General features: G+C 45.5%; 1 protein-coding gene and 1 pseudogene across 3 annotated transcripts; both read right to left on the bottom strand.

Annotated features, from left to right (window-relative positions):
* Positions 1-136: 136 nt before the first annotated feature.
* Positions 137-26,435, bottom strand: ZNF623 (zinc finger protein 623). Of its 3 annotated transcripts, none has more exons than XM_037803531.1 (2): positions 26,323-26,435; positions 137-7,103 (listed from the first exon to the last, which is right to left on the bottom strand). In XM_037803531.1, the coding sequence occupies exon 2, from the start codon at positions 7,028-7,030 to the stop codon at positions 5,519-5,521; it is 1,512 nt and encodes a 503-aa protein (XP_037659459.1). In that variant the 5' UTR covers positions 7,031-7,103; positions 26,323-26,435; the 3' UTR covers positions 137-5,518. The 3 variants fall into 3 exon arrangements, with proteins under 3 accessions (XP_037659459.1, XP_037659458.1, XP_037659460.1); XM_037803530.1 differs by having other exon boundaries at positions 26,115-26,430; XM_037803532.1 differs by lacking the exon at positions 26,323-26,435 and adding an exon at positions 8,482-9,651.
* On the bottom strand, positions 12,581-21,831 carry LOC119508926 (annotated as a pseudogene).
* Positions 26,436-27,538: the final 1,103 nt, after the last annotated feature.

Below are 27,538 nucleotides of genomic sequence, written 5' to 3'. Positions count from 1 at the left end.
AAATAATTGTGTTGATGGATGCACAGCTGTATGATGGTGCCATGGGCAACTGATTGTACACTTTGGATCTCTGGATGGTTATATGGTATCTGAACAATCTCAATTAAAAAAAATTAAAAAAAAGAAAACACAACAATGCTAAATATTTATGCACTTAAAAACAGAGCTATAAAATACATGAAACAACGACTGACAAAACTGAAGGATATACAAATCCATAATTATAACTGGCAAATTCAACATTCCTATCAGTAATTGATAGACACGTAGGAAGAAGATCAGTAAAGGTATAGAAAACATGAACACGATCAACCAACTCGACCTAGCTGACATCCATAGAACCTAACACCCAGACAACGGCAGAATGCGTATACTTTTCAAGCACACATGGAACATTCACCAAAATAAACCACACTCTGGGCCACGAAACTAGTGTCAAATTTAAGAGAATTCATATTATGCAGTATGTTCTTAGACCATGATGAAATTAAATTAAAAATAACAAAAATATACCTGAAAAAAATCCCCAAATGTTTGGAAATTAAACAGCAGACATCTAAATAAGACACAGGTGAAAGAAGACATCACAAGAGAAATTTAAAAAAATATTCTTAACTGAATGATAATGAAAACACAACTTACCAAAATTTAGTGACTGCAGTGAAAGCAGTGTTTAGAGGGAAATTTATGACTTTCAATACTTATAACACCAAAAAAGGGAAGTCTCAAGTAATGACCACTTTAATAAGCTAGAAAAATGAGGGGAAATTAAGTAAGTAGATGAAATGCAAAACAGAGGGAAAACACAAATTACCAGTGACAGGAAGAAAAGAGGAGACATCATTTAAAATATAATTAAATATAATTAGTTAAAATGTAAGTTAGAATGCATTAAATGTAATAATGGAATGTTTTGAACTTTATGCCAATAACTTGATATCTTAGATGAAATGATTGGTTCCTGAAAGATACAAATTACCAAAATTAGCACAAGAAGCAGCACAAAAATCTAAATACCACTCTATCTGTTAAAGAAATTGAATTTGTAATAAAAAATTTTCCACAAAAAAATCCCCAAAGTTTCACCTATGAAATCTATCAAACATTTAAGAAAGAAATAATATAATTGTTACACATAAAACTTCAGAAAATAGATGCGGGCAGAATACTTCACAACTCCTCTTTTATTTTTTTATTTTTTTGAGGCCAACAATACCCTGATATCAAACAAAGACAAAGACTTTACAAGAAAACTATATTCATGAGGGACCAATATCCCTCATAAACATAAATGTAAAAAGCCTTACCAAAATATTAGCAAATTGAATTCAACAATATATAATACCTCATGACCAAGAGGAGTTGCTTCCAGATATGCAGATTTAAACATCTGAAAATCAAAGCATTCAAGATGTTTTTACAAGAAGGAAAACCCATATAATCAGCTCCATGAATGTGAAAAAAAGCATCTGACAAAATTTAGTACCCATTCAGGATAAAACTGTCAACAAATTAGTAACAGAAGGAAATTACCTCAACCCGGTAATAGGCGTTTTCAAAAAATGTAGCACTAACATCCAGCTTCATGGTGGCAGACTAAAGAACAGCATCCCTCTAAGATCCAGAACAAGGCACGGACATACCCTCACCACTTCCTCTGAAAATTGTACAAGATGCCCTAGTCAGTGCAAGAAGAGAAGAGAACCAAATCCATAGATTGGAAAGAAAGAAGTAAAATTCCCTGTTCACAGGTGATATGATTGTCTACATTGAAAATGCTTGAAGTTCTACAAAACAAGCTACTACACCTAGTAAGTTTTCTAGGTTGCAGGGTACAAGGTCAATATACAAAAGTCATATGTATCTATATACACTAGCAATACTACTGGAAAAGTTTTTTTTAAATTTGCAATAGCATTCATAATTATGAAATACATAAATTTAACAAAACTTGTGCAAGACCTGCATACTGGGAGAAATGAGAGTAGATCTACATAAATGGAGAGGAATACCATATTCAAGAATTGGAAGACATAGAATTGTTAAAATGTCACTCTTCTCCATTTCATTCTAAGGCTTTCTTTCTGTGAAAATTGACAAACTGATTCTCAAATTTATATGAAAATGTGAAGGACCAAGAATAGCCAAAAGAATTTTGGAAAAGAACAAAATTGAAGCACTTACATTACCTGGCTTCAACACTTACTACAAAGCTACAGCAATCAAGACAGTGTCGTATTGGGGTAAGGAGAGACTATCAACATATCCACGACAGGAGCAGAATAGAGTCCAGATTAGGCCACCCACACATGGCCAATTAATTTTTGACAAAGGTATGGTGGTTTATCCAATGGGGAAAGTATAGTCTTTTAACAACTGGTACTGAAACCACCAAACATGTATACTAAATGAGCCTTGACCCTTACCCCACACCACACACAAAAGCGAAGTCCATATGGATCATAAATCTAAACATAAAAGCAAAAACTATAAAACTTCCAAAAAAAAGAGAGAAAATCTTCATGACCCTTGAGTAGGCAACTATTATAGACATAACTCAAAAAGCATTAAAATGTTTTTGATAAATTTGACTTCATCAAAATAAAAAACTTACAGTCATCAAAAACACCATTAAGAAAATAAAAAGGCAAGCCACAGACACAAAGAATATGCTCATAATAAATATATATCTGGAAAGTGACTTTCATCTAGAATACATAGAGAGGACTTTTACAAGTCAATAAGCTGACAACCCAATTAAAAATGGGCAAAAGATGTGAACAGGCACATTACAAAAGATGACATATAAATGGCAATAAGCACATGAAGATGTTCAACATCATTATTTAGCAGGGAAATATAAATTAAAAGTATAAAGAGAGATCATTATATACCTTTCAGAATGAATAAAATTTTAAAAGACTGACAATACCAAGAGTTGACGAGAATGTGGTGCAACTGGAAATTGTATACTGCTGGTAGGAGTGTAAATGGGACAATCACTATGGAGTACTGTTTCGCAATTTCTAATGAAGTTAAAAACTACGTCAATCTTATAATCCAACAATTAAATTCCTGGAGAAATAAAACGTATGTCCAAATAAATACTTTTACACAAATGCCCATAGCAATTTTATTCATAATAGCCCAAACTGGAAGCCCAAATGCCCATCAATAAGTGAATGAATAAAGAAATGATGGTTTAGCCATACAATGGAATATTACTCAGCAAAAAAAAAGAAGAAACTACTGAAACACGTAACATCTTGGAGAATCTCAAAAACATGCAAAGTTAAAGAAATCAGACATAAAGGAGTACATACTACGTGATTCCATTTATATGAAGTGCTAGAACAAGCAAAACTAATCTACAGTGACAAAGTATAACCATGGTTACTTGGGACTGAGAGTTGGGATGGGATTGACTGGGAAAGCACAAGGGAACTTTTTTGAGTGACGGAAATATTAGTTTTCTTGATTGTGGTGGGAGTTACACAGATGTAGGCATTTATTACAACTCAAATTGTACACTTAAAATGGGTGATTCACTGTATGGAAACTGGATCTCAATAAAGTTGATGTAAATGGTCTGGTAATATCTGCTTCTTTATCATTTGAAAGCTTTAGCAATAGCGAGTTTACCAGAAGATGGAGTACCATATGTCCTTTTCAAATCATCTGCCCCAAAGCTTCTAGGGTTGCTGGAATTTGGTGAGAACTCAATGGGCAAAATAAAATTGTTTTATGTAACTTTGAAACTGGTTGTTTGGGTTGATGTTCAGAGGAAAGAAATTCAGAGGCAAAGACCAACAGTTTTGCTGGAAGTTACCAAATGTGCAACAAAATCTGCCTGCTTCTGAGCAGCCAGACTAAAAGAGGAATGAATTCCTTCTCCCTGTCTCTGCACACGGGTATCCTCTACCAGCACACTCTTCTTCTCTAACTGATAAAATCTACTCATCTCCCCAGATCGGTTCAAATGTCACCTCTTCTGTGAAGCTTTCCCAGATCCTCCGTGCCAAATTAGTTACTTCCTTATCTGTGCTCCTACACAACTTACAAATAACTTAATTTCAACATTTACTTCATTGTACTGGGACCTTTGTATCCCTGCTAGACTTTTAATGACTTGAGGATGGACTGTGTCTTTCTTATCTGTGCTTTCCCAGTATCTAGCACTGGATCCTGTAAATCCCAATACATTTTCAAGCAAATGACAAAATGAGCAAGAGAGCAGAGAAAGTGACAGGAAAAGTTGAATTCAATGATGAAAATGTGAGGACAGAAGAGAGTCATGTATGTAGTTCATTGGGATTATGTGCCCCTTGAGTGAATCAGCAAGATACAGACAACTAAGTCAAGAGAATGTTCCCCAAAGAAAGCGAACAGCTATGGGTGTGGCCCAAAGGCGACAGACATGAGGGACATGAATCTCCTACTGGCTACTGCCTGCAGCTCGTGAGTTAAGTAGGAGCAGAAGACCTTGGCAGGGCTAAAAGAGAAGACACTTCCAATAGAAGAGTAGATTGTACTGATACAAAACAAAACAACAATAAAAAACACCCAGAAATTTTTAAAATAGCAGTATAAAAAGGACAACGCAGGAGAGGTGCCAATTATATCTAGATTTGGAGGTGTGTTTTTTTAATTGCCTTGCACTAGGCACTGGGGACAACAGATGAATCAGACATGATCATGGTCCCCAAGAAACTAACAGTAAAATGCAAGAGACAGTATATAAAAGCATAATTTTGATATATCACAATAGATACAGTAAGACATGAGCACTGAGGAATGGATGCATAGAAGGGGGGTACCCACCCAAGCCTGAAGGAAATTTTCTTGATATGAGCTCGAGATGAGTTTCGAATGATTAGGAGTTAACCAGATGAGAAGCGGTGGTGGCTTTTCAAACAAGAACAAATGCAAGGAGGTAGGAACCAGCTCGGTTTATGGGGGAAACATTAAGTGGTGTTGCCGGAGCAATGACTATGTGGGGATTAAGTGGTGGCAGATGAGGCTCAAGGAAGCAGAAGGCCTTAGGCTGCAGGCCAGGTAGCCTGGGCTTCAGCCTAAGGTCACCAGGGAGCCAATTCATGTTTATAAATAAGAAAGCGTCCTTCTCCATCTTGCCTCTATGATAGACCATCATTTGCTAGGCAGCTCTTCTAAGTAATAAGATCAGGTACACAGTTCTGCTCTAAAAGGAATTTAACTCAAGGATGAATTGCAATTGTGAAATAAAATATAGAAACCTTCTCTTGACCCATCCCCAACACCCACTGTCCCAGCTCCAAGTCAGTTGCAAAGTCACGTAGCTCTCCTGAGGACAAATGTTCATAGCTGAGGAAGCGGAGTCAAGTCCCATACCACGGCAAATGGTAGGGCTGGTAGCCCACTCCAAAACCAGCCCCATCTGTGACTTGGGAAAATTCTGAAGTGTCTGCATTTTAAAAGCCATCTGGTTATGGCTCATAATACTCATTTCCAAACATCACCCACTGAGTTGGAGATTATTTTATACATTATCTGAATGTTCCCCCTGACCTATAGACTTTTCACCCAAAAGTCTGGGGGCCTTATTCAAGTCAAGTCCCTCTTGGTGAACACCTTGATTATTTTTAAAGTTTGGGGTTGAATTTAAACCTTTTCCATACTGACTACATTCATAGAGTTTCTCTTCAGCATGGATTTTCTGATGTTGAATGAAGTTTGACCTCTGAATAAAGCCTTTTCCACAATGACTACACACATAGGGTTTTTCTCCAGTATGAATAATCTGATGGAGAAGGAGCTTTGAGCTTTGAATGAAAGCTTTCCCACAGTCTTTACATTCAAAGGGTCTCTCCCCAGTATGTATTTTCTGATGTTCAGTAAGATGGGCTTTCTGGAGAAAGGCTTTCCCACATTCTTTACATTCATATACTCTTTCTCCAGTGTGAATTTTCTGGTGTCGAATAAGGTATGAACTCAGAAAGAAGGCTTTCCCACATTCATTACACTCATAGAGTTTCTCTCCAGTGTGAATTCTCTGGTGCTGCGTGAAGTTTGATGTCTGGCTGAAGCGTTTTCCACATTCATTACATACATAAGGTCTTTCTCCAGTATGAATTCTCTGGTGCTGAATAAGTTTTGAACTCCGAATAAAGGCTTTCCCACATTCGTTACATTCAAAGGGTCTCTCTCCAGTGTGAATTCTCTGATGTTCAATAAGGTCCGAGCGATGACGGAAGGCTTTCCCACATTCTTTACATTCATACTGTTTAACTTCTGTGTGGATCTGGTAGTGTCGGATAAGGCTTGAGCTCCGAATGAAGGATTTCCCACATTCATTACATTCATAGGGTCTTTCTCCTGTGTGAATTCTCTGATGTCGAATAAGTAATGAACTCTGACTGAAGCCTTTTCCGCATTCTTTGCATTCGTAGGGTCTCTCTCTAGTATGAACTCTCTGGTGTCGAATGAGGTCTGAGCTGTGGCAGAACGCTTTCCCACACTGAGCACATTTGAAGGGCTTTTCGCCTGTATGTACTCTCTGATGGTCAACAAGGTTTGTATAGTGGATGAAGTCTTTCCCACACACATTGCATACATACAGTCTTTCTCCAGTGTGAATTCTCTGATGCTCAGTCAAGTGAGAGCTCTGACTAAATCCTTTCCCACACTGATCACATTTGTAAGGTTTCTCCCCAGTATGAGAGATCTGATGTCTAATTAGGTCTGAATTAAATGTGAAGCTTTTGCCACAAGTCTCACATTGATGAGCTTCCCCTTCTATAAACTCTCTCTGAAGTATAAGGAGGTTGGAGTTCAGCATTGGGTTTCTTCCTGATTTATTACACATCTGGGCTGGCTCTCCTGTTTGGATTTTCCAATGAGTAACTCTCACCTGCCTAAAACCTCCCTCCTGAGAGGGCAAGTGCTTCAGACCCTGTCCTTCTGGGTTCTGCAATAGTCCCCCTAACGTGGGTTCATAGACTTCTCCAGACTCTGGGACTGAGGGTTCCATCACTGTTTTTTCTGACATCATCCTGTGCAAATTTGCATTCTCAGAAATTCAGGCTTTGTAATTTCCTCCTTGTCGCCAGTTCCTATTTTGGAATCTGAAACGAGAGAATAAAAAAAAAAATCATCTTTTCCCTTTGTTAACAGAAAGGCATCTGCTAAAGCATATGAAGGAAAACACACATATCCAAGAAGTAGAAGAGAAGAAAGTGATTCCTCTGCCCCACACGTCCCAGTACATTGCCACCCACAGCTCTCACCTCACCCCACATCAACTCTTCCCATTTGGAAGGCCTTTGTGCCCTCACCCCTCACCCAGCCAACTCCAGGAGACAGACTGGCCTCTGCTAAATGAAACTCCTCTGAGCCTCCCTGAGTCCTAGAGGGGTACCAGGTAATGCCAACGCACAAGGCTAATCCCCAAACTAGTGGGGAGGATACAGCTTGGGACTCTGTTCAGAAATCAAGACATATTTCTAGACAGAAGTATAAATTCATATCCTACCATCTTTCCCCAGTCCCCCTCATCCCTCCGTGTCTCTCTCCCTCCCCTACCCAGCTAAGAGCCCATGGTCTGGTACAATGTTAAATTCTGGATACATATTATAATCCTTTCCTTGCATCTGATCCTAACTTCCTGGTCCTTTCCTTCCTCTATCAGACCTGCATGGCAAAACACCTCTGCTGAAACCTGCCCGTTTCCCGCCCTGTGCCTGCATCCTGGCCAGCCGAGGTCTTTTAATTCATAACCCCGGATGTTGTGGGGCCCTAGGAGCTGTCAGCCCTCTGCTTGACGGCACTATTACTGTCACTCCTTACTCTCCCGCCTTTTCCTCTCTTCTTGAAAGTTTAACACCCCCTTGCCTCTCCCCCTCAACTGATGAACTTGCTTGTGTCCCCGAGAAGACAGAAGCAATGAGAACACCCACTCTCTCCCCCCCATCTGTGAACCTACCTGCATCTGAACCCACGTCCTCTACCTCCCTCTTGTTACATGGGTTACGTTGCCCTCCAGCCAACTGGAGGTCAGCACCCCGACTCGTGCACGAGAATCTGCCCCCTCTCTCTACTCAAGTACACACTCAGGCCCTCACCTCCCTCTTCTCTCCATCACTCCTCTGCCCTCCACCCATCATTCCTATCAGCACCCAAAATCCTATCATTTCCACCCACCTTAAAAAATAAAAAAATTACTGCATTCCATTTTCCCCTCCAACTACTACCCCATCATCTGTTCTTTTCCACCACAAGTCAGAAGTTATCCATGTGAAATATCCCCATTTTCCCTCCCTCCGACGTCCTTGAACCCACTCCGGTCAGGCTTCACCCCCAGTAGTCCTCAGCACGGCTCCCGTCACGGGCAGCGGTGGCCATCGCCTCACCACGTCCAGGCCAAGCAGGATTCCGCACCCAGCACGGTTCAGCAGCAGCGGCCGACGCAGCGCGTAACTCACTCCTCCCACACCACTTTCTCACCTGGATCCGGGCAGCTGCTCACAGGTCTCTTCCTTCCTCACCAACGGTTCCTCCTCGGCCTCCTTTGTGATCTCTCTCACTTCCCCGGCCTCTAACTGGCGGGCGCTAGGTCTTAGCCCCCAGGACTCTTCTCCATTTCCACTCCTTCCCTGGGCAAGCGCACCCGTTTTCGGATACAAACGCCATCGCTTGCTGACAGCTCACACACTTCTACCTTCAGCCGGTCCTCTGTCCCGAGTCCTCACCTGGCCAGCTGTTCACCTGGTATCTTCACTTGGGTGCTCACATAAGTTTTTGTTTTTGTTGTTTTGTTTTTTGTACTGGGTTCCTAATTTCACTTAAATATATTCTATCCCAGACTAAATGGTCAGTTTCTTATATCATCTTCACCTAGTTGTACAATCCTCATCACTCTCAACTTTAAACAATTATCATAACATAATACATCCCAGAGTTCTTATCAGCTGCTAACCATTCATCCCTAGTATTAGTGCACTGTTAGTGAGATATTTCAATTAAATGTAGTCTTTAATATGTAACGGGTAGTTTTCCCATATACCACTCTGTTGTTAAGCCTCTGCACCTTATAAGTATATCAGCTAACACTTATTTAGGTTTGTGGTGCTGCTCTGTGGGTCACATGCCTTTCAACAACCACTTGCGAACATGTTCGTCTTCAGTGTGTCACTAATAATTATAATCCCATTAACAAACCATAGTCACACCTGAGCACCCCCATCCCTTTTAAGATCACCCTCATTACCATATCTGGACATACTGGGTTATCATTCCCCCTTCACTAGCTTCTGTCTATCTCTAGGTCCCCTATATTCTGCATTATAAGGCACTTATTTTACATTTACATTAAGTTTTTTCAAACTTAATCCCAAATTGAACTTTTGAGTTTCTTCCTTAAATCAGCTCCTTCTATAGTTTTTTTTCCATCTTAATAAATGAGAACTCTCTTATCACCTTTGTTCAGGTGAGAAACCTTGGAAGAACCCAGATTCCTCGTTTGTTCACACCCTACATCTGATCCATCAACAAATCCTAGAGGATGGACCTTCGGGCTACACCCGGCATCTCACTCTGCCTCCCAACCTCCAAGGCCACCACCCTCCACCTCAGTTTCTCAACTGGATCATGGCAATGGCCTCCTAACTTGTCTCCCTACTTTTCCCCTTGTCCCACCCATCTATTTCCACATGGCTGGCAAAATGATCCTTTTAAAACACAAATTAGATGTCATTTTTCTACTCAAAAACTTCCAAAGACTCCCATCCCCCACTAAGTCAATAATCCAACAGCGGCCTGCCTGGTTCCGGCCCTGCTGCTCCCCTCACCCCATTGCCTTCTACTTCCCCTCCCTCCTCTTCCAAAGCCACACTGGGCCCCCTTGCTGTTCCTGGTATATTACAAGCCTGCTTAGGGCCTCTGTACTTCTTCTCTTTCTGCCTGAAATTCTCCCCAAAGATCTGTGTGATCTGCTCCCATAGGTCATCTCAGCATCTGCATGAACGTCAATTTACCAGAAAGCTCTCCCCAGGTCATGCTCTATAATATAAACAAGAAATCTGAACCCCCAAAGCTCCAGCACCCCCTACCTCCTGACTGCTTTCTTCACCAGAGTTCTTACTACCTGACAAATTCTAATTTATCTCTAAGATACCATCAATTACAAGGCATACTACTGGTTTATGCACAATGAGGGAAAAAACTACCAACTTAAACTAAAATAGGACATTGATTCTAAGAGGCAACTCAATTTCAGATATTAAAACATGAAAAATACACACCTTAGAATCAATAAAATGCCTCACATTGGAGAAAAACAGCAAACAGACATAGCTTTTGTCTCTCTCCCCCATGAAAATGTAAGTTCCACGAGGGACGGACTTGGCCCACTTTGTTCTGTGTCCCCAGCACCTTTTGAACAATTCTTAGCCTAGAAAGATTTGTTGCACAAATGAATGTTCCAAACACACTTACATAAAACACACACTCAGTACACGGTAACTTATAATTATGCAGATCCCAGGTAAGGGTAGCTCCTCAAACCACGTTGTTGCCAACAGTGCATGATGGAAATGCCAGGAAATCTGGGACTTTCTGCAGTGCCGCAGCAGAGACTGCTAGTTCTCTTCCAGCACCATTCTCCCCTCCCGGCGAGTCACGTTTCCCAGTCTCCCTTGCAGTTGTCCACGTGACTAAGTTCCGGCCAACAGAACGTGGGTACCGCTCAGGTCACAGTCTCCTGGTACACCCCTTTCGTGCAGGCAGGGATGCAGCAGGTGTTAGCAAACCAGCTCTAAAACACGCAATGAGAAAGGTACTGAGGCAATGAAGAACTGACAAGACAGAAGGAAATGTGCCCCTTAGGTTACCCTGAAAGATGGAGCAGCCACCCACCCGTCCCACCAACCCTTGGCTGGAATGTCATGTAAAAAATAAACCATCCGATTTGTACCACCGTATTTTAATACAAAATTGACACCTTGGAGTATTGCCATAACCAAAACCTAAAATATGGGGCACAGGCTTAGAGACCAGGCAGCAAGGAAATTAGTAATGGCATCCCATGGCAAGGGAGTTGGCAACACTGGAAGGCAAACTATGTGCCTACCGAGCCAGCTTATCGTCAGCTCTAGGGAAACGGGTTAGGAAGCCAGAGAGTTGGTCGGTGTTGCCTGGACGTTGGTGCTTCTAGCAGAGTGGCATAAAATAGATGAAGTGTTAGGAAAAGAGCCCTTTTACAAGCAGATAAAAGAAGCCATGACTCGACTAAGGGGAACTCTCTCTCCTGGCACCTGTATTTATCAGTATAGAACCCGACAGGGTTAAAGAAGCCAACAGCCTCTCAAGAGCCTTCTCGTGAAGTGTCCTTGCAGACAGCGGGGGCCTGCCTGGCTGCGGAGACCAGGTAGGGGGTACTCCCTTCCCACCCAAGGTCTTCTGTTCCAGATGCCTCAAGACAACAGCCAATAAACGAGGGATGAGGAGGGGCCCTGCCCAGAAGGCAGTAAATAAAATAGAAGCTTCTGCAGGTTTTAAAACTAGAGCTGCAGTTGTGGTTCTCTCCCATGGAACTCACAGGAGGAAGCAGCCCAAATGTCTACTATATTTTTGTTCTCTACTTCCTCAATAAAACAAATCTTTTTAATAACACTGAAGTAAAATGGTTTCATTTTTGCATTAAACTACATGCCATGAACTTCTGCAATATAAAAACCACTCTAAAATGAGTATTAGAGTGGTTTTTATATTGCAGAAGTTCATGGCATGTAGTTCTAAATGTAGTTCTAAAATGAGTATTAGAAGATATTTACAAACTATCTTTTAACTCCTGCAGGTTTCTTCTCTCTCTTCCTCCTCCTGGATGTGCACACCCCAATCCAGTTCACCTGCTCTGTGCCCAGGCGGGAGTAAAGTCTTGTTTAATAAACGTAATGTTTCCAACACCCCTAAGGACCACTGACATTTTGCATGAAACATGATAAGCATAACTTTCTGCTGACAAGATTCTTTAAGGGTCTTGTCCATAATAACATACATCCTCTGTCCCTACAACTCATACTTCAAAAATATATAAAATAAAAGCATTAAAAATGAAATTAAAGTTTCATTAAATAGCTATGCAGAGATGTCTTATGCAAACTATTAAAACCTTGTGCTTACACATAATCTGCTATTGAAAATAGCATGCATAGAAGATAATACTTCCCCAACCAAAAACAAAACAAAACAAAGAAACAAAAAAACAAGACCAAAAACTAAAACACCTCAACAAAAACCCAGGAAGAAGCATAAAAGTCCACCCTTTTTTTCTCTCTACCAGAGCTCTTCATTTGCCCTAGGCTTGCCAAACACTGAAATTGGTTGGGAGCTGGGGAGGAAAAGGGGGGCAGGCTTAAGAGCCAAGTCACTTGGAGAAGGAGCAGGGGCCCAGGGTAAGGTTGGCAGGTAAGAACTTGCCTGTGTTTGGACTCAGAAGTCTGACAAGTCTTTTAAATCTTGATTTAAGGAGAGATTGTTTAATTTCTTTAAAAAAAAAAAAAGAAAGAAAGAAAGAAAAAAACATTCTGGATAGGGATAGCCCTGCAACAGCAGAAATGCAGAGGTTTCACTCTTTTAAAATTGTACTTTCTAGTATAAACTTTTAAAACAACTTTTTATGTAGTATTTTAAAAGTACTATTGTTTGTATCTTTAAATGTTGAATTTATTTTTCAAAATCGTTCCCTAGCTGCTCAAGTGTGCTTTTTAATATATAGTCGATATACTATTGAAGGTACTACAAAATAGAAATCTCTGGGGTATAGAAGTTAAGAAAATAACCTTCGAATTGAACATAGATCTTTTTACAAACAGCCTGTATACAATGTCCTACATACATAAATTTTTGAGACGGCATTAAGGCATGAACCACACGAGTGTTTGGAACTGTGTGAACACAGGCCTGCTAACTCCACAACAGTCATAAAAAGCAAATGAGAACTTCACGCATATAAAATACTTCAGTCTAATATTCGATAGCATTTTCCACTTGGAGGCTTCACGATGTGCTCTCCCGACCGTCCTCCAGCGGTCCCCCCGCGGTCTTCTCCGCCTCCGCGGGCCTGACAGCGGCCGGAGCGGGAGCCTGAGCCGCGGCCGGGGAGCACCGAGGTCCACGGCCCGCGGGGCCTCCACAGACGGCGGCAGCCGGGGCGGCGATGGAGCGCAGCGGGCACCGTCGCCCCCGGTGGTGGGAATCCCCGGGACGTTTGGAGCCACCGTGTAGACTGGAGTCACCGGGCGGCCCCGGCAGGCGGCAGCGGCGCTGGCTCCGGCTCCGGCTGCGCAGCATTGGGCTGATCACGAGCGCACTGTGTGGACTGCGCCATCTTCGATCATTTTAGGAGCTGGAGCTGCTTGAAACATGGAATCCTGGCACCCCATGGAAGGGATGGCCACCGCGACGGGTTTAATGGCAACTGGATTGACGGTGCAAGCTCATCTCCCTTTTCTTGTTGGTTTCCTTTCCCGTCATGGTGTCGCTATACCGACCTCGGCCAGCACACGCCCCCGAGGTAGGGACCCCTGTGCGCTGGGCTCTGCGGCCAGCAGCGCCTCGCCCTCGGCCTCTTCCCTGCGGCTTTCCCCAAGCACTCCTGTTGGGTCCGAAGAGCGCGCTGTAGGGACAGCAGAGGCCAGCGCGCGGGGACGGCAGGAGCACAGGGCGCTGGGCGGCCGCGCAGCTCCCTCGCCGCCTTCTGATGGCGGGGGTCCTGCTCCTTGTGCCCGGGCTGGGCCGGCGTCACCTCGAGGCACGAGCCCTCCAGCGCGGTGCCGTGGAGGTGGTTCGCGGCGCGCGCGTCCTCGCGGAGGGTGAAGTGCACCAAGGCGCAGTTGCGGGTCTTCTCAACGTGCTCCATGCAGCCGGGGCGAACGGGCCGAAGCTCCTCCTGATGGCGGCCTCCATCATCAGGCTCCGCACGTAGACGATCTTCACCATCTCCATCACGTCCTCGTCCACGGCGACCTGGCGGCGCGGTGGCTGTCACACTCCAGAAGCCGCGGTTCTTCATCTCGTCGGCCGCGCCGGCGTAGACGACCACGTCGAGCACGCATCTCCTCCAAAACCTCCATGGCTTCTTCGTCTTGGATATGCGGCCAATGGAGGCGGCAGAGGTCGACGCTGCAGCGCACGCGGAGCAGGCGAGCCGGGCGGATCTCGTGGTTTCGAGCTTGGCATGGCGCGCTGGGCTTCGTGCTTGTGGCAGCACAGGAGAGGGCGTCGCCGCGGCTCCTGCCGTCCAAGTCCATCGTGAGGCACAGCTCGCGGATGCGGCCCTGGCCTGGAGCACGCACCAGCTCATCCTCGTGCACGTCCCGCGGGATTTTGCTGGTCCTAGCCGGACCCGCCGGGCGTGCACTGTGCGTTCTCCTGCTCCATCCGCGCCCGCACGCCCGCCGGCACCTTGGCCTCTGCGGTCACGCCAAAGGCATCCGCGGCTTGGGGAAACCAAAACACCAGTTTGATTTGTCTGTTCCTTAATAGGATATAGAACAAGAGGTCACAGGGAAATTCAGGCAACCTGCTTGGGGCTTCTCAGTTTAGTTTCTGGAGTGCCCTTCAAGACAAATCCTTCCCAGTCTTGAAATCTGGATGCAACAGGCTAATAGTAACAAAAGCTTTGCTGAAGCAACCTGCTCTCCCGAAGGCGGAACCCTGGACCTGTCAGACATGGTGCGTGTCTCCTCACTGGCCAACGAGCTCTGGCCACGTCCATGCCTGGGAGTCATTTGCTGAGGACACCTGGAATGAGCTGCCCTTGGACTTGAGTGGGATGGTCTGTATACTGCCCCCTCATTTCCCTCTACTACATTTTAAAGGAAATTCTATTGTTTGAAGAAATCACAAGCCTGCCCTCAGAAGTCTGGAGACCTCCAAGGATATTCATACCAGCCCTATTCATAACCAAAATTGAGTAATACTCTACAATGGAATAATATATAACAAAGAAAAAAGAGCAATCACCACACACAAAAACCTAGAGGAATCTCATGGATGTCATGTTGAGTAAAAGAGCAAAAGAAGCCAGGCACCAAAGAATTCACTCTGTATGATTCCACTTACATAAACTTCAAACAGAGGCAAAACCGATCTATAGTGATAGGATCAAAATAGTGATTATTTTGAAGAAGGAAATGACGGGCAGGGGGCCCATGGGTCTTTTTGGGATTCTAGAGAGCTTCCATATCATAATCTGAGGTGTGTTTACTTTGGAAAAGTTTACTGAGTCAAAGCTTAAGACTTGGGCTCTTTATGTATATTTCAAGGAAACAGTTACCCCCAAAAGTGTTTTTTGGGGAAAAAGCCAGTGGTCACTCAACCTTGTATGGTCACTCAGATCCCCTCTCCTGGGCAGTGCACCCTTCCTGCAGCTCTGTGACTCCTTCAGGCAGGGAACTAACCCACCCAAGGTTATGCCGTCTCCCAGAGAACACCGACTTATCCACTGCTGCAGAACAAATTACAACAGACAGCTTAAAATGACACACTGTTATCTCAGTTCTGGAGGCCAGAAGTCCAGGACAGTGTGACTGGGCTTCAGGTCACACCAAGTGGCAGTAAAGGTGTCAGCCAGGCTGTTTTCACCTGAAGGATTGAGTGGGGGAAATTCATTTCCAGACTCACACAGGTGGGTGTCAGAATTCGGTTCCTTGAATCCTGAAGCCCTGTTTTCCTTGCTGTCAGCTGGAGGCCGCTCTTGGCCGCCAGGGGCTGCCGGGGTTCCTTACCACACAGCCCCTCCATCCTCAAGGCAGCAATCAGTTAGAGAAAATTCTCTGCTTTTAAAGGGCTCATCTGATTAGGTCAGGCCCATCTGGATAATCTCCCCACCTTAAGGTCAATTGACTGGGGACCTTAAGTACACTGGCAAGATCCCTCCACTGTACCACCTACATTAGTGTCTAAATGAAGAAGTGGGAGGTGTTTGTACACTAGGGGCAGGCATCTTGGGGGGTGGAGGGCATCTTGGATCCTGCCAACCATGCCCACCGTCAGTGACTGGCTGGTCACTGGAATCCAAAGGCCCAGGCCCTGGCCTCAATTCAAGACAAGGCTGAAGGTTCACCCCGATCTGAGGTCCTTCCCTCTGCCCAATCCTGCCTTCCTTACAGGTAGACCCTCTGGACACAGCCCCTGCACGGTCTATTTCCAGGAACCTCAACCTAAAACAGCCCCTTAAAGTTGCTCCCAGGTCCAAAATCTGCACCAGCAAGAAGCATGCCAAGAATGCTGGGTACTTCCCATGGTATCTTCTCCAAAGCCCATTTCCAGTGCAGTCAGCAAGGACGAGGGAGCATCCTCCAAGGACGAGGCCAGGGCCGTGGAGGAGAGTGGGTGGGGTAGCAGAGGGCAGAACCCGACTAACCAAGTAACATCCACAGCGATGGCAGGCCACCTTTAAACCCACGTCCCTTCTGATAAGGGCTCTAAGTTGCATAGAGGGCACAAAGCTTAACTGCACAGCTGGATGAATTTTTCATGCCCACACCTCTGTAATCACCGCCCACACAGGGACAGTTTCTGTCACCCAGAAAGGCCCCTTGTGCCTCCTCCTCGTCACTGCTCCCCTGGGAAGGTAACCATCTCTATTACAAAAGGTTAATTTTGCATGTTTCTGAATTTCATTTAAATGGAACCATACAGTATATTCTCTTTTGTGTCTAGTTTTTACTGGATATGTACCCATTTTTGTATTGATATTTAATTCACAAACCATAAAATTCACCATTTTAAAGTGTACAATTCAGTGGTTTTAGTATATTCCCAAGGTTATACAACCATCAATACTAATTCCAGAACATTTTCATCACTCCAAAAAGATGTGCCTGCTGACACTCCCCGTGATGCCCGTGAAAGACATTCGCGCAACAGCAGGTACCAGGAGTCTGTTCTTTTCCGCTGATGTGTAGCGTTCTACTGTGTGAATGTATTAGTTTTTTTTCCCTTCTGTTGAAGAACATCTGGGTTGGTTCTGGTGTAGAGCTAGTATAAGTAATGCTGCTAACGACACTCCTGTACTAGTCTCTTGCAGACGCAAATGCTCGCTTCTGCTGGGTGTGCGCCCAGGACTGTAGCTGCTGGGTTGGGGTCACAGGAACGTGTCGCTTCAGGAGCTCCTGGCGTAGGGCATCTCTGCTGGTTCCCGCCCAGCAGGACTCGACCTGGACCAGCAACTGCCGTGATCTCCCTTCTTCCCTTCCCTTCGTGAGCGAAGGCCTTTACTCGATCTTGCTCTGTGGCCGGATACTGGGGGCAGGAGAAGGGGTGCAGAGAACTCGTCTGGGGTTGGAGTGCTGCTTGCGTGAACTGCACTGCAGCCTGGTGAAGAAGGTCACAAGCCCTCCAGAGAGCCGGGGCCCTGGGCCAGGGCAGGAACTGACCATGCCTGGGTGTGGGAAGGGGGCCCCCGTGACACCTAGGCAGCCAGCAGGTAACCACGGCAGACATGAAAGCTCCCCAGCATCCGTGCCTCTCTTCCTCCTTTTAGTGACAGAAACCCCTCCAAGGCCTTAGCAGGCATGTGGCCACCCAGCAAATGACATTTCCCAGAGTCCGCTGAAGGGGGTGTGACGACGGCCCAGCCAAACGCCGTGGGAACGGAAGTGAGGCGTGCACGTCGGCCTCCACACTCTCCCCGACCCCTGCTGCTGGTGAGCAGACCCCGCCCTGCCAACCAGGGCGGCACCACAGAAGCGTCCCTGGAGGATCCTGAGGAGCAGGGTGGCCACCTACCTTTAAGCTTTAAGAAGAGAAATTATTGTTTCTAGGTTGAAACATTGTATTTTTGTGTCTCTGTTACAGCAGCTTTAACCTATACCTTAATTAATGCAAACACACAATCTAAATGTTCAGAGGCAACGTTCCCTGTGATGATAAAGTAATTTAGATTGCACACAAATAACTGTCAGTAAGAATGAGAAGCAATATAAATCTATGTAAGGCATCTGTATCCATGATATTTGCTTACAAAATTAGTTTAGCATTATACTTTGTTCCTAAGCCAGTGCCTGCTCTGTATGTGATCCATGCTCTGGTGCCGTGACCCAGCATTTGCAATCAGACCTTGACAGTCTTCAGTGAAAATATTTATCTGAGTTAAATGCCCAATAACTTGGTTACATTTTGTTTTTTTTCTCCTACTTATAAGAATCACTTTTAGCTAAACATTTTTTCAAGGTATAAAAGTAAATTATAGCCCTGTCCTGATCAAGATGGCAGACACTTCAGGGCTTGTCCCCCACAGAAACTTGGAACAACGGGCAAGCGCTGGCAGAGACCTCTTTCTCAAAGCTCCAGAAAACAGCTCAAGGGCGGCAGTAACAGGGCGAGCGCCAAGTCAAGACAAAGGCCACTTAAGCAGTAGGCTCTCTGGTGCCCCTGCCCCTCCTCCGTCCCCTCACCGGCTCTGCGCAGAGCCAACCCCACTCCCCGTGCAGGTCCCTGGTCCCGGTTCTGGAGGGAGCAGGTCCCCGTCGTGCACATTCCGGGAGCTTGTAGGTCTGACCCAGTCTGTCTGGTGGTGGCCTGAGGGACGCGTCGTCCCGGACCTTGCCCCGCGTGGGGAAGGCAGCTCAGAGCTCGCCTACAGAACACCCGGGGAGAGCAGGCACGTCGTGCTGCCTGGGGCAGGGGACTGCTGCTGGAGGACACCGTGCAGCGCCCGGGACCATGGGCAGCGGGGGATTCCCGGGGCCACACGCACATGCCCTAGACAAGAGGCGCGTGAAGAAAGGACCAGGGTGGCCCTGCACTGTGGCCTGGGGCTGTTCTCCAACCTCCCTGGACGGACAGACCCTAAGGAGAGCTCGCCCACAGCTCCGTCTGCAAAGACTGGGAAAGGTGGATTTTTTGTTAGCAGCTCCTGGCATTCAAAGACGGCTGTCACATTGCTAGCTGGATATAAGCTTAAGAAACAGACACCTAGGAGTCTGACTTCCAGCAGTAATACATGAAATAATGAAAATGTCCAGCTTTCAACACAAGGTTACAAAACATACAAAGAAACAGGAAGTCATGGCCCAGGCAAAGAAGAAGATTAATGTGTTAGAAACCATTCATGAGAAGGACCGGGCCTGGGACATTCCAGAAAAACACTTAAAAAAAAAAAAAGGTCCTAAATAGGCTCAAAGAGCTCAAGGAAAACACAGACAAAAAACTAAAGGAAATCAGGAAAATGACAGGTGAGCACAAAGCAAGTATCAGGCGAGAGATGGAAATTATGAAAAGGAACCAAACCGAGCTGAAGACTATAAAAACTAATTAAAAATTCCCCACAGGCTTCAATAGCAGACTAGAGCTGGTGGAAGAAAGAATCCGCTAGCTGGAAGATGAGACAACTGAAACTATCTAGTCTGAGGAGCAAAAAGAAGAAAGAAAAAGAGTGAACAGAGCCTGAGGAGCCAGTGGGACACCATCAAATGTACCAATATACACACTGTGGGGGTCCCAGAAGGAGAAGAGAGAAAGGGGCAGAGAATATTCAAAGAAATAACAAGCAAAACTCCTCAAATTTAGCAAAAAACATGAATATACACATCCAAGATACTTAATGAGCTCCACACAGAGTAAAGATAAACATACCCACACCGCAGCATAAAATCAAACTGTCACGTGCCAAAGATAGAATTTTGAAGTCTGCAACAGAGATGTAACGTGTCATGTACAAGGAGCCTCAGTAAGATTAAGTCCCAATTTCTCATTGGAAACCATGGAGGCCAGAAGGCAACGGGATGACAGGTTTCAAGTGCTGGGCACAAAAAATTGTGAACCAAGAATTCTATCTCTGGCAAAAATGTCTTTCAAAAATGAGAGATTAAAACATTCCCAGATAACAAAAGCTAAGGGAGTTTTTCATCACTAGGCTGGCCCTACACTAGATGCTAAAGAAAGCTCTGTAGGTTGAAAGGGAAGGACAATAGACAACAGATCAAAGCCGCATGAAGAAAAATAACATGGATAATATAAAGGCCAGTACTGCTATACTTTTGATTTGTAACTCCAATTCTTACTTCCTACGGGATCTAAATGACAAATGCACAAAATGCAATGATAAATCAATAGTTTGCGATTCATAATGTATAAATGCATAATTGTGACAAGAGCTACATAAATTGGCGGACAGAGGGGTACAGGAACATAGTCTGTGTGGTCTACTGAAACTAAGTTGGTACCAAAGCAAATAAGGCTGCTACAGATTTAGGATGTTAAATTTAAGCCCCATGGGAACTATAAAGAAAATGTCAGAGAATATGCAAGCTCACAGAAACACAAATTAGAGTCCAGGTTACCAGGGTTGAGGGGAAGGGGGGTCAGGGAGCTAATGAGCAATGGGTGTCGGGTTTCTGTTTGGGGAGATGGGAAAGTTTTAGTGATGGAAGGTGGGGAGGGCACCCCAATACTCTATCATTGATCCCACTGAATGGTGTGCTAGGGGGGTGAGGGTGGGGGTTACGATGGGAAAATGTATGTTGAATATCTGTTCCCACAATTGAAAAAAAAAAAAAAAGAGCAACTAAACAGCAAGGACAAAGACAATACCTGATCCTAGATGGGACCTAGCAGGTAAGGGAAGAGGCTCAAAGGGATATTATTGGGACATATGAAAAAACTGGCTTTATACCAATGTAGAACTTTTTTAACTTGTTAACTGAATTTAAGGTGGTTACATACATGAATATCCTTGTTTTCAGGAAATGTACGTGGCAGTACTACGTGTTCAGGGAGCATGATGTCTACAACCTCCACTCAAGTGTCCTGAAAATGGATTGACAGAGAGACAGAGAGACAGATGGACAGATGAACAGATAGAATGATACAGCAAATGTGGCAAAATGTTAAAACTGATGGATCTGGGTGTCTGGGGGGTAGGGGAGTGCTGGAGTATCAGTGCTGGGTTTGTATTATTTTTGTAACTATCTAGAAAGTTTGAAAGTATTTCAAAATAAAAAGCTTTTCAAAAAATAAATTTTACTGAAGTATGAATTTTCCAAGAAGTAATATGAAGTGAGATTAAATTAATAAACCAGTTGCATATATGTAAGAAAAAATATTGCCAAAAATCTAATATGTTGGCTACATTCTAGTTTTCTTTTTATGCAGTTCTAAACACAAAGATTTGAATCAATCAGAAAATAACTTTGAATGTTAACTCAAATATTTAGGACACAAAATTTTGATTCTTAACTATTCTTAGTATTATAAAATACGTACATAGCAAGGATGACTACAAACATAGATAAACACTTTAGTGGTAGAGTCTTGTGGCACATAAATAGTCCTCTTTTAAAATAACATTTAATATTACCATGAAAATTTATAAAAGAATGTAAAATGAAACTATTTAAATACAGTAAAATGTATCAGTCAAAAAACAGATAAATTATGGTAATTGAGAAAAATGAAACAATAGCGAAAACATTTTCAAAGAATAATAAAATTACTTTAACCCCGCCATTCCAATTACCAGTTAATATTTTTCTTTCTGGTCTTTCCCTGCACCAATATTTTATGAAAACAGAATCATACTATCCAATTTTGAATCCTGCTTTATTTTTATACCTTTTTAGTTTTAGTGATTAGAAATATCAGGTACACATCGTAAAAATATTTCAAATGATAAAGGCAAAAACAAAAGATATGAAAATACCTGGCAATTCAACAGATAACAACTGCTACCTGCTTAGTTTAGATGCACCCCTCTGGACCTTTCCTTAAACAGATTCAATTGTATCTGTGCGCTTCCTTCTGTCCCCACATGATATTCAAAATCAAAGCGGGATCACACTGTACCTTCATATCTGCCACCTGCTCCCACTTATTACGATAACCCCTAGGCGCCCGCAAGCTCAGGCCTGTGTGGCTGGCCCGGGCGGGGCTGGCAGCTCCCAAGAGCCTCGCAGGCGTTGGCCGCTGGAGGGATGGTCCACCCGGAGCCTCTGGTTTCCAGGGGTGGGGACTGTCCCCATGGCGTCCTGGCCGAGGAGGTGGAAGGCGTTAGCAGAACGGGCATTTGGGCAAGTAACGAGGCTCGCACGGCCCGACCCCTGCCCTCACTCCCACATCCTGCCCCGCTCTCCAGGGAGACCTGGCAGGTGAGTCTGCTTCCACTGGTGATATGGTGACATTCTGGGCACCACACGCCTCATTCCTCTGACGCAACTGGCTCAGAACTCAGGCGAGGAGGAGGCCCCTCGAACCTCAACGAGACACAGCACTTGTGACTTCTTTATCTCACTCTGCCCGGTCACCCCCTGGGGTAACTGAGGTTTCTATTTACTCTACACACGCGGAAATTGAGTCTAAGGGGAAAAGCTGGTTACCCCAAGTCCCACTGTCCACAGGAGAGACGCTCTTTCCCTCCCCAGCAGGGACTGTCCCTTTCACAGCGTTTTTTGCTTATGATTACAAAAGAAAGGTTATATTTTAAAGTCTGTTCTTTTTTTCTTAATTAAAAAGAGGAGGGGTATGATGTTCGGGTCTTTTTGTTTGTTTCAGAAACCAGTGATATCTTCTGATTTTTATTTTTAAAATGACTATTATAACCTTAGAAATAAGCTTATGTCCAATTATAAGAACACAGCTTAAAAATATGTGTGCTAATATATATTAACCCCAACCTCCCAATGGTTTTCCTAATTTCTTTAACTTTAGAGGAAGTTTTTAAAATTGAATATATCTTGCTTTGAAGAACATTTATCTGAAAATCAGCAATCCTTCAATTTCTCCTCAGCTTCTTTTCCTTCTGTGAATTCAAGTAAAATTAAACTGATACTTTTTCGTTTAAAGAAACCTGAATAAAATGAACAAAAGAAAGTAACAATTTGCAAGACTTCTGGTTCCACAACTTGCGGACCACCTTCCTGTTACTCACACGTAGAATGTGCTGGATAAAACCTAACTAGACCTGTTTAGATACAGCTGATCTTGAGTAGACGCTGGGGATGAGCTGGGAGCTTCGCCGCAGGTGGGAAACCTGCGAGCAGGCAAGAGCAGCTGTGGAATGATGAGGGCACGCCCAACACCTGTTCCAGAAGCTCAGCCTAACACCTGCACAGGTAAAGGGGTGTGGCCTTGGGCCCCCAGGTTAGCCGACGTCTCTGGCTGCTGCTGACGGCCTGAAGGAAGGAAGCGGGAGGCGGCTGAGCTGCACTCCTGGGAACAAAAAAAGGAAGAGCAAGAGGGCCCAAGTGCCACTCAGGTGACAGCAACACAGAGACCTGCACTTCAGTGTCTGTTTGAGCTGCTGCTGTCACTACCTGGGGTCAGTGCCCTGCGGCTATGAGGGGACAGGTGCCTGCTGGGTACCAGGTGCCATGCAACGTGCTCCCATGTTCTCACTGACACCCCACAACAGTCCATGAAGCTCAGGGAGAGGTGGCCCACTCAAGGCAGCAGCTGGCCTTCCAGTCTGCCTCCCAGGCCATTTGATCCCCACTCCCGCATGCTGCTCTCCGGGTCCAGCCCAAGAAGACCAATGAGCTTCTCCTCGTCCTGACAAGCCAGTGACATATCAGTTGTCCTCAGCACCCATGAGCAGCACTGGACATGTCCACTAACACCTTGAAATGGGTCAGCTCCCTGTTCTGGGTCAGCTCCCTCCTGACCATTCTTCCCCTCTCTGGCTCCACCTCTGGCTCCCCACTGTCTCCTCCACTCTCCTAACTATGGGTGATTCCCAGAGAGTTAGCTCCCAGCCAAAATAGTTAAAAGCCTCCTTGCTTATTTTCCCTGTTCCTCTAACCCACTATGTGGTTGCCAAAGTGATTTCTCTAAAAAAAAAACTAGCATGTATCTCTTATTAAGATTCTTCTGTAACTCTTTAATGGCTAGAGAGTAAAATCCAAACTTCCAAGAAAGGCATTTAAGGCTCTTCTTGATGTGACGCCCCCTCAAAAACAGAACTAGTCTCAACCTGACGCACCCAAGGTGGCCCCGGGTGAAAGTGTTCAGGAATAATAAACCCAAACCCCTTTCTCCCCTTCCCTGGCCCAGGCCCGTCCTTCCTGGGGCCGCTACCCCCAGCCCCAGATCACGCATGCCAGGACAGCCACTCCTTGCTCAGGTGGTGACACCACAGCAAGTCTGCAAACTGTGATCACACCACAGCAAAGCAGACAGCACTCGGGGCTTGTGCTGCAAACACTCTGCTCTCCTGACTGTGCTGACAGCCCCCTGGTCTGCAGGACCCGAGGAGGAGACCTGAGCCAAGGAAGAGCCCTCCAGTGGCTTCCCACCATTTATAAAACACCTCCTTGGTGTCACCAACCATACTCCCTCAACCTGTTGCACCCCGCCACTGTTCTCCTTGCACTCTGAGCACACCAGGCATTCTCCCACCTCAGGGCCTCAGCACTTGCCGTGCTCTGCCTAGTGTGCTCTCCTCCAGGTATCCATGCTACTCTCTTCCTTCCTTCTCTGCCAGCTGTCACCTTACCTGACACCTTTCCTGACCACCCTCTCTCAGGCAGCAGCTATCAGTCTCTACCTCCTTGTTGGGCTATTTTTTACGATACCCGTCACTATGAGGCATGTACATGTGTGTCTGTAAATAGCATCTGTTCTGACTCCCTGTAAGTCAGGGTTAGGTTGATGCAGGACCAGCCTGCGAATGGCCTCAGTCCCCAACGGGAAATGCCTTGTTTGCTGTGTGGAGCTGTGCCGGGGGTGGAGAAGTTGTAGGTGAGCACACAGGTCTTGAGTTTATGAAGAGAGCAGTATGGATGAGTCATGAGAAGAAGCTGTAGCTTCTATGTGACCATGCGGTCCACACACACCACAGCTCTCCTCCGAGACAGCCTCAGACACCTCCTGGGGCTAATGGGGCAGACGCTGTGCACTGGGGTAGCTGCTGGACCTCCCAGGAGATGAAGGTTCTGAACCTGCTCGTCTCCTGCCATGTGCGTCTACCAAGCTACATAAACACAGAACTGGGATACAGCTCCTTGTGATTCCTGAGTCACAGTTGGAGCCTAGAAACAGCAGTGCAGAGGCACCGCCATGGCAGGCCACCAGCACCGTGAAGCCCAAGCCTGGGTGAGCCTCACTCCCGGGCACGTGGTAGTGGGCGCTGTAAGTTGAATAAGTGAATGGAGTCTGGGACTTCTGAGCTCTGCCCTCTCCCCTGAGCATCTCCGGGACCTTTCCCGGAGAATCAGGAACCCATCACCAAAACTTCAAGAACCTGGAGCCATGCGTGTGGCCTTGCGAAAAAAAATGGAGCACGCTTCTCCCCCAGTTTCTCCCTTTATCTCCCATAAGAGGGATGCTGGGGTTACTGAAGTCTTGTTTTGAAATACCCTTACACTGTCACATCTATAACAGGAACACACATCTCATATCTGTGGACAGAGAGCAGAAGACAGGAAGGCGGGCTTCTCTCAGATACTAGGTGGGCAAAAGATGAGTGTCTTCCAGGGACCTCAGGGAAAAGACGTCTACAGGCCTGCACGCTGACAGGAGCAGGGGCTCCACAGACAAGCTGCCTGAATTCCAAGGCTGCCTCCATTCAATACTACAGGACAACTCAGGCATGCCCCTCAGGCCCCGGATCCCACACCCACGCTGGAGTCGGAGTGTTAAAGGGGTAAAGGGTCCCTGACCTCAGCCCAGAGAAGGCCCTAGGGTTTAACAAAGACCCCTGGGGGAAAAGGAATCTTCAGGAAAGCGCTAGGACAGAGGATCCAAACCACCTCCTCCTCGGATCCGGGAATCCTCCTTCAGGCCTAAGTCTCAGATGTTTTGGAGTTCATTCTGTCTACGGATTTCCAATCGGGGCTGCTGCCTCTCCACCCCAACCCGACAGAAGGTGCCGGCTCTGCATCTCCTCCGACGCGAAGATCTCTCTAGGCCCCCGGCCACTTTCCCCACCATCACCCGGGGAGTTTCCACAAATACTCTGTCCGTTCACGCCCCATCCCCATCCTCCCCTCCCCCCCAAAAATCAGGAGCAGCCGACTCGGAGAAGCTAGCAGGCCTGAGAAGTCAGCGGCTCTGAGTCTGTGGCGGGTAAGGCCCAGGAGCCAGGAAAAGGGCCGGGGGTGATGGGAAAAGTCCCCGCGAGAAAGGAACCAGGAGTTTACCCTCATGAAGTCCCTCAGGGAGAGGATCCCAGGCTCAGGCCCCACAGGCCGGCGCAGAGACGCTGCGGGCCGGAGCTGAAGCCTCGCGGGGCGGCCGAGGCTGCTGTCAGGGAGATCGGCCCACGGCGGCCCGGGCTCCGGGGCTCTGCCTCCGCCAGCGAGCAGGCCCCGAGGCGACCTCGCCCCGGGCCCGGAGCGAGCCACTCACCCGGCGCCGCGACAGGACAGCGCGGGCCCGGCGACGGAGCGACCAGACGAGAGGCGGCCCTGCGGCTCCAGCAGGCCGGGTCGACAAAGGCCCGCACGGCCGCCCTCCCGCCGCGGCCGGAAGTCGCCCTGAGGCCCCCGCCCGGGGAACTTCCGGTGCCGCTCTAGGAGAGTCAGAGCCGACCCTGCTCTCGGTGGAGCGCACTTCCGGTGGCTCTCGCCCAGCGTGTCCTAGCTTCCGGGCCGCGAAGGAGGCGACGGAGGCGCTGGGTCCCGCCGCGGTTTAGGAGGGGGCGGGTCGCTTCGCTCCTCCTGCACCCCAAAAAGAGCACTGAAATGCAGCCCCTAAAGTTTAAATAGTTGCAAAATATTTAATATGAAAAACAATACCATTACGTTCCTCTTTAAAATGTACCCAATACAATAGTCACTTAGTACATGACTTTAAAAATACACTGGGCCCCTCGTCAACAGTCGGAAATTTTTAAAAATATATCTGTCCTTTACCTCTCTGTGAGCTCATTTTCCCTTCCGTTTTCCCCCACAAAATTTTGCCCTAAAGTAATATTTTTATTTGCTTAACAGTCTTGTCTTGCTTGCCCTATCATAACGTCTCTACAACAAAAATATATATAAAATAGAATTTACTTTTTAAATTTCTTCCTGTAATCATAGGCCTCTAAATATTTTTTAAAACATCCTTTTGGATTGAGTTACTACAATTCTTGCTAGAAACACAACAATATAAATATATTGCACAATATTTAAATTATAAACTTAATAAATGATTATGAACCAAAAAACTAAATTTTTATCTCATAATGAAATGGATGAGCTGCTTTTACCAAATAAGGTCATGTATCTCTGATGAATATATTTTATTGCTAGAAGAAGTCAAGGTTCAGAATAATTATAATCCTGTTTATGGGAGGTTTTTTCTGTTTGCATATAAGCACCGGGAAAATTGTTCACATAAATTAATTGATGGGATTAGGAGGAATTTTGTTATAGAAATGGCAATCAATTGTTTAACTTCTGTGTTACATGCAAAAAAAAAAAATCACATAGCAATTTATTATCAAACATACTCCTTAATGATCTATCAGTTACCACTTGATTAGGTCCTTTCCTAATTTTGTTGGAAGCAGAGTTACAAATCCTCTAATTAGATCTACAACTGCAACAGTAACTTTTTTTTTAATTTCTTTTTTTTTATT

This window comes from Choloepus didactylus, chromosome 14, assembly GCF_015220235.1.
Source record: "Choloepus didactylus isolate mChoDid1 chromosome 14, mChoDid1.pri, whole genome shotgun sequence".
Lineage (NCBI taxonomy): Eukaryota > Metazoa > Chordata > Mammalia > Pilosa > Megalonychidae > Choloepus > Choloepus didactylus.
This window is presented reverse-complemented; position numbering and strand designations above follow the sequence as displayed.

Bases quoted from the DNA above. Each gene is read 5' to 3' on its own strand.
- ZNF623 (XM_037803531.1), bottom strand. From the start codon at position 7,030: ATGATGTCAGAAAAAACAGTGATGGAACCCTCAGTCCCAGAGTCTGGA.